General features: G+C 28.8%; 1 protein-coding gene across 1 annotated transcript; it reads left to right on the forward strand.

Annotated features, from left to right (window-relative positions):
- The first annotated feature begins 1,578 nt into the window (after positions 1-1,578).
- LOC107495135 (ethylene-responsive transcription factor TINY) lies at positions 1,579-2,370 on the forward strand. Its single transcript, XM_016116229.3, has one exon. It carries the CDS (start codon positions 1,682-1,684, stop codon positions 2,321-2,323), a length of 642 nt encoding a protein of 213 aa, XP_015971715.1. The 5' UTR covers positions 1,579-1,681; the 3' UTR covers positions 2,324-2,370.
- The last annotated feature ends 5,778 nt before the right edge of the window (positions 2,371-8,148 follow it).

An 8,148-nucleotide genomic window follows, 5' to 3' on the forward strand; every position in this document is an offset into this window, starting at 1 on the left:
GATATATTCTAGATTTTATAATTTATAATTGTAAATCACAATTCATTTATATATCAATTGTTAGTCATATATCATAACTATACTTACGATCTAGCTATAAATACAAACTCTTTCTTAAAAAAAAAGGATTACAATATTAACTACTTTTGACTATTGAATTTTTTAGTTTTATTTTAGATTTATTACGAGTGAATAATTAATAGTTCAAATAAAAAATATTTCCAAAAAATAAATTTAAAAGCCAGTTCAACGAATTTTATAGATTTTTTTTAAAGTCTATAATCTAAAAAAACTCTATAATCTGATTTTTTTAACTAATAATTTGATAAAAAATTTAAATTTAACCTATTTAATAAAATAAATCGAACCTAACTTAAAACGAGCTGAATCATAAATTTGATGGGATATTCTGGTCCACTTCCACCCCCTACCACCGAAGGTGGAGGTTCTTCAATCAATTTATTATTACGAGGGATGCATGGGTGTTATATATAGCGAGTTATTGAGGACCGCATTCCCAAAAGAAATGAAGTATTTCTGATCAATTTAAGTAATTGGTTAAGAGTCAAGTATGGATGGACGCATTCGAAGTTAGAACAGAATTATTGAATGACGATAGCACATGGATGATGATGGGTAGATGCAGAGAGATTGTTAGTTAGTTCAATCTTAGTCACCTTTCAGTTCGAACTTGGAAACTCAATTAAAACCTTCAAATCAAATTATTCTACATCACAAAACCTTTTGGCAACCTTGTACAAATATCAAAACAAAAATTAGTCACAATTATCAAATTTGAAGTATAAATGACAATACCCTTAATAATACAAGAAAAAAAAAAGTACATAAATGATATATTAAATTACAACGGAGAGCATGCAAATTGGGATTTTAATACCTTAGCCTAATGTTTGACAGAGATACCGGAAAAAAAAGACAAAAAAAATATGAAAAAATATAGGTAGACAATGAAAATATTAAACAATATGAATAATGAATATATCGGATGTTAAATTTATTAGGTGTGCGGATGGTAATTCTAATATTAAAATTTATGTGAGTAATTTAGGGTGTAGTGTGTTTTTATTTTATTGGGCCAATTTTAGAGTTTATTGTTTACATTGTTCACAAAAGCCATTATCTACCTAACAAAATGTGTGAGAAATTCTTTTATATTTTATTTCTTAAATTCAAAGTTTTTAAATAAAAATAAAATATCTCCTATATTAATAAATTTTCGATTAGGACCGCTTCAAAAATATTTTTATCAATTAAAATGCCTCCATAAATATTTATGCTCTTACTTAATCTTAATATTTATATTTGTATATTAATGAATATATAACCACCACTATATTTTTGTTCTATTATTCATATTTTTATCATAAATACAAATATGGAATGATTCCATATTTCTATGAGGGTGCTTAATAATTCATTTCCTTGCTAGCTAGGTCCCTGTATATATATGTGAATCTTTATAGTATTGTGTATATATATATATATGACGATATCATGGGCATTGCGAAGCACAAAGCTCATCAACTATATCCACATATTCATCATCATAATACACTCGCACGTACACACTACTTAGCTAGTTCTCTGAATTAATTCCCCTAACCTTAATTTCTTCCACAATCCATTAAGAATAAAAAAGCACCTTCCAATTAAACACAATATGAATGCTTCCATTTCGGAGCTTGAAAGCACCTCAAACTCGTTATCATTTTCTTTCTCAGCATCACCGCCGCCGCCGCCGCCACCACTAAAACAATCGTCTTCAACGAAATTAAAGGGCAAAACGTACTCAAACAACAAGCACCCGGTGTACCGAGGGGTACGGATGCGGAACTGGGGGAAATGGGTGTCGGAAATCCGGGAGCCGCGCAAGAAATCGCGCATATGGCTGGGCACATTTCCGACACCGGAGATGGCGGCCAGGGCTCACGACGTGGCCGCACTAAGCATCAAAGGAAATTCCGCCATTCTGAATTTTCCTGACCTTGAAAACTGCCTTCCTCGCCCGGCATCCTTGGCGCCTCGCGACGTCCAGGCTGCCGCGGCGAAGGCAGCTCACATGGACAAGTTTGAGTTATTAATACCTTCTTCGTCCCCGTCCTCGTCCTCGCTGACTTTCGAGCTGACGGAGATTATTGAGCTTCCGAGGCTCGAAACCGGGGACGAGTACCGGAAGGAGTTTGTGTTTGTGGACTCCGAGGATGCATGGATGTATCAGCCACCTCCAATGCCGTGGTTGCTGTACGGACAAGAAGAAGAAGAAGAAGGTACTTCTTTCCGGAGTTTTCTTTCGGATTACTAAGGCTCTGTTTGGATTCACGTAAGATTCATGAGTGAAATGGATCTGAAACCAGGGGAATTAATATGAACTCTGTTATCTGGATATGACGAGTTCACATCTCAAAAACAAAAACTCAGATTTTATAGAATAATGTGATGGGATTAGTCCATTATTAATCTTAGTTCCATTATTTTATTACAATTTGGATTTTATTTGTGAAGAACATGGAAAGAAAGGAAGGATTTTATAGATAAAGCAAATTTACATACATTTATTGTTAAAGAAATTCTAGAAGATTAATTTTTTTTGTCAACAATTGATTTAAATATCAATATTTTAATCTTTTATCTATTTTTGCAATATTCATGTAGAAATAAATATCATATAATTTGTACTTATATTAAATATTAATATAAACTCTGCACACAGATTAATAGAACATGCACGTATGAATCATGATATTTTATATTTTTTACATCTTTTTAATAATATTAGAAAAAAAAATCAGAATTTATCTTATTTAATTTTTATTAATTATTTTATTAATTGTCAATTAATATTTTTAATGAATCCTGTTAGGGAGTCAATAGAATATTTGTATAACGTGTACAATTAGTTATTTATTTGGCCCAATATGAATTAAAAAATGAACATTTAGAATAAAATAATACTCATTTCTCAAACACAATACACCCATATTTCTAGAATAATAATTTAGTTAGCAGGGATAATAAATATCTGATATCTTATTAAATCGAACATTCTTAAATTTCTATTATATATATTGTACAAATACTTTGTTAACTTCCTATACTTCTTCTTTTAATAAAGCTATTTACGTTTAAACTCTTAACAAATGTTGTTAACATAGTTACTAACAAAACTCTTTAGAATTTTAACAATTTAAACAAGGTGGCTACTCCAATAAAGATTTAATGATTGTCATTATATGAAAATATATCATTTTGACCATTAGATGATAGATTGTAGGATTTGATTTTATTTGAAATAAAAATGTTACTTTTATTTAAAGTGTTGTAAAATAAATAAATTATACTTTTTAAACAAAAATCATCATAAAAAGATGTTTTTGACATTTTCATGAGAGTAGCTGCCTTCAAACAAATCGATAACATTTTTTGGGACGCCACTTCATTATTCTTTTGCAACCTTAAGAGTAATTTTGGTTTAATTGACGGTAGTTTTCTCGTCATCATTTATTTGTTTATTTTGAGGAGATGCAACTATGCAAGGCAATTTGGGTCCCCTGATAAGAATTTGTTTCGTGCAAGCCCGAAAGGCTCTCATGGGCCTCGTATGGGCGCAGCCTCATAACGGTTCATCCAACATAAAACAAAAAAGAGACCATGATTGCAATAGATAAGACAACCAAAACTTAATTTAGATTCATCGAATAATCAGTTTAGTTATTCGTTTAAAGTTTAAACAATAATTGAGAGCTTTAATAATGTTTTGTCTATATAATAAGTTAAATTTATTGGCCAATAATAAATTTATAATTAAAATTTAGATATTCGACGAATTAATTACTGACTTACTAAATTGAAGGATACCATAAAAAAATAAAATCAAATCTCTTAAGTAGGGGTGAAAACAGACCAGGTCAGGTTATGCTTTGTTTTTAACAGGTTTGGCCTGTCATACAGTTAATTGGCTTGAGCCTGGTCTGCAGTCTGTTATAGGCTCTTTATAAAGTATTAGGCCTGGCCTGTTATTCAGTCTGGCCTGACCTGAAGCTTGTTAAAAGGCCTGATAATTTTTTTTACAAAAATAAAAATATTATTTAAAAAAATTATTTTTTAATAAAAATAACAGGTCTGACAGGTCTATAAGGCTAATTAGTGAACTTGAGTTTGACCTATTAATGTATTAAGACTTTTAAAAGAGTTTGGACCTGTACCTATTTTATAACAGGCCAGACCAGACCAAATGCAAGTCAGGCTACAGGTCCCTGGCAGGCCGCCTGATTTGTTTTACTCCTACTCTTAAGGATGCATAATATATATAAATCGAAAATGAATTTGCATAATTAAATAATGATATTTAATTAAAAATTATTAAATAATTTAATATATTTAATTAAGTTATTATTTAATAACTTTTAATTTTTAATTTTATATAAAAATAACTATATATCAGTATTTACCTTAAAAAATATTGCATTTCCTCGTTATTATTATATAGGATCATAGAATTAAATATCCAGCTCTATCATTGCACAAATACAAAAAGATGGGTCCTAAGAACTTGGAAGCGAATTTTTTATAGTGAAAAAAATTAGATTGTGTCAATTGTTTAATCTAATCTTTTATTGTTTTCTTATATTTAATTTTGGTTTTATTTATAAAATTAATAATAAAAAATTATATTTTATTTTTTTAAGTGTGAAAAAAAATTGAAACTATCCATTTTTCTAAGACCCTAAATTTATGACAAATCTCATAAGCTTTTATTTACTATTTGAAAATTTACTAGCTTAAATTTCAAAAAGTTTGTACAGACATCTGTCACCGTCTCAGACATACACGATAGAGATTCTGTCTGAGGTAATTCTTTTTAAATAGAAATAAATATTGAATAATATTCTACAACTAAACTAATTATTTAATTAAATTCAATTAAATTGGTATAACTTAATTGACATTTACACATTACTAAATACGTCACTATTATCATCGTTAATAATAATTCATTTTTTTATTTAAATTTTGTATTTTTTTTCTTTCCATCCTTAATGCTGCTTTTTTTTCTCCTTCTCTTCATTTTTCCTTATCTTTCTCTTTTATTATTGTTGTTGTCACCATCACCACCACGTCACCACTTCTATCTCCGCCTCCTCTTCATCTTCTTTCATTTCTCATTTAAATTTCTTCAATCCCTCTTTTCTTTTTCTCCTCCTTTATCATCATTATTATCATCATCGTTATCATTATCGTTATTGTTATCGTTATTGTCATCATCGTCGTCTTCTTTGTATATGTATAGCAATTCTAAATAAATTCATATCAGAATGCACTGAAATTAAATCTAAAATGCATCGAAACTAAATTCAAAATACACCGAAATTACTAAATAATAACTCAAAACTCTTTATTTAAATTTCTTTGATCTCCTCCTTCCTTTTCCTCTTCCTCCTCCTCCTCCTCCTCCATCATCATTATTATCATCATCACTATCGTTATTGTTATTATCGTTGTCTTCTTTTTAAATGTATAACAGTTTCAATCCAGCATGCACCGAAATTTCTTAATAATGACGACACACAAACAAACTCAGTTTAAAACAAGTTAAGAATAGAATGCACCGAAATTAAATTCACAATACACCGAAATTAAATCCAAAATACACCAAATTTCAAATTCAAAATGCACCTAACTCAAAATAACTTTTCCTCCTTCTTATTCTTCATTATTATTATCATCTTCTTTTTCTTCTTTTCTTGTTCATCATCTTTTTTTTTTGTTATATCTTCTCATTATTCTTCTGATTTTAATCTCTTAAAAAGAATAAAAATAAAAAAATCAAACAAAGAAAAAGAAGAAACATATAATGTTACAAAATATTAGGTGGAGGAGAAGAAAAAGAAAAAAACGCAGCAACAATATCAATAAAAGAACGACGATAAGGAGAAACACGAGAAGAAGAAAAAAACAACTCAAAAAAAAGAGAAAAATACGAAAAAAAAAAGAGAAAAAGAAGAAAAAAAGAGAAGGAGAGAAATGTAAAAACGTTCACATAATTATAACGTGTATTCATATTCTCACTGATAAAACTAATTTTTATTAAATTTGAACTAATTTAATTAAATTTAGTTGTCAAAAAAATTTAAAGATATAACATGACTTGTAAATATCAACAAGTATGCAAATGAACATGCAGCTGTGATAGAATAAACTCTTGTCTTTCGGGATTATAAATAGAGAATAGTGATAGGAATAATACTTGGTGAATAATATATTAAGTTTTTTACATTTTATCAATTTATATCCCTAAATTTTTAAAGTTGTTCTTGAGATTTAACTTATGTATTAAATTAACTTTTAAAATTTAATTATACTATTAATGTTTTTAAGATTAATCTCTGAATATTATAATAATTCTTAAACTTCTTTTCAATAATAACTCAGCAAATAAAGTAATGAGTTAACGCTAATATCGACAGACAAATTGATATGATATGATATGATAATTAACTATCATGACTCATTGTGGTCTCTTTCTTTCATAATCCTAAGCCTACTTATAAAAATAGACATGTTGGTTAAAATAAATTTATTAGCTAAATAAAAAATTGTTTGTCACCTAGACTTTTTCAAAACATATATCTCAAAATGATATAATAATAGAAGGATATATAAACAAAAAGAAAAATCAGATACGCAAATTTATTAGTATTTTCTAACTAGGGCAAATCAAAGCAACACAAATAAAATCTCTCTATATACTCATTTTCATACATGCACTTTGTTGATGCTTCTGATGTAAGAATAATTCCATATTTAACAATTTTCAGATTAACACTACAAGAATTTGACAAATTAACGATGAATCTTTGCGAGAAATATTTTTTGTCACTAATCTGTCACTAACTTGCGAGGAATTAGTGACGCACTTACGACAAAATTAATGAGCGGTCACAAAATATCCGAACTTGAGAAAAACGACTGATTAGCGAGAGATTTACGAGTAAGTTTGTTTCTCGCAGATTGACTTTTGTAGCTAAAAAAAGAGCGAGGAAAATTTTCTCGCTAATTTCTCACAAATTAATTTGTGAGTGACAATGTTATCGCAAATCAGTCACTTAGGGGTTCAATCGAATAAAAGTAAAGTAGCGAGGGATATTATTGTCACTATTCCGTCGCAAGTGTTTGATATACAATTAGCGAAGAACAATGTCCCTAACTAATCCGTCACAAAGACTTGAAATGCATTCTGTGATGGACAAATTCCTAGCTAATTTGTCGCCAAAGTTTTTATTTTTAGCGAGGAATTCATTTCTCGCTAATTTGTCGCATAATATTGTAAAATTCAAAATTAGGGTAGCGACAAAAAACAGTCGTCGCTAACTCGTCGCAACGCATATATCATTCAGCTAGGAAAGTGTTCCTTGCTAATTAGTCGCTAAAGTGGAAATATGGATATTGAGCACCTATGACCTAAGTAGCAAGGAATTTGCGACTGTTTAACAACTGACACACTTCGTTCGCTGATTTTAAGTCGCTGATTAGCGGGCGAAATACATTTGTCGCTAAGTTGTCGCAAGTTTAATTTAGCGAGCGACTTGGCAACTGCAATCTTGTCGTAAAGCAAAAGCTATATCCTACCTATTTTGTAGCAAATTATTCGCTAATCTCGTTGGAAATCCATCGCAGAATTATAACAAATCCAAAGCTAACCGAGAAAATGTTAGAAGTAACTGGTCGCAATTGAGTCACTAATCAAAAATTTATTTAGTGAGGAATTAATGACCGCTTAACAACTGATAGACTTTCCTCACTTATTTCATGTTCCTACTAATTCGATCGCTACTTTAACTAGCGGCTCACATTCCTATTCAGCCACTTTTCTATTGAGTTTAAGAAATTAATTTTATATTTTTATTTTTAAAATTATAAATTTAATATTAATAATTAAAAATAAATTATAAAAGAATAAAATACTTTAAGTTATTTAACCTGTAAAATGTATAAAATAAATAAATTTAAATTAAAAAATATTTTGTTGTTATTATGTGTAACAAAATCAATATAAAAACCCATTAATATTATATAAATATGAGTTATTTATAAATATTATTAAATTTATTTATTTCCTTAATCCTGTTT

The sequence above is a fragment of the Arachis duranensis genome, chromosome 6 (assembly GCF_000817695.3).
Source record: "Arachis duranensis cultivar V14167 chromosome 6, aradu.V14167.gnm2.J7QH, whole genome shotgun sequence".
NCBI lineage: Eukaryota > Viridiplantae > Streptophyta > Magnoliopsida > Fabales > Fabaceae > Arachis > Arachis duranensis.

Bases quoted from the DNA above. Each gene is read 5' to 3' on its own strand.
- LOC107495135 (XM_016116229.3), top strand. From the start codon at position 1,682: ATGAATGCTTCCATTTCGGAGCTTGAAAGCACCTCAAACTCGTTATCA.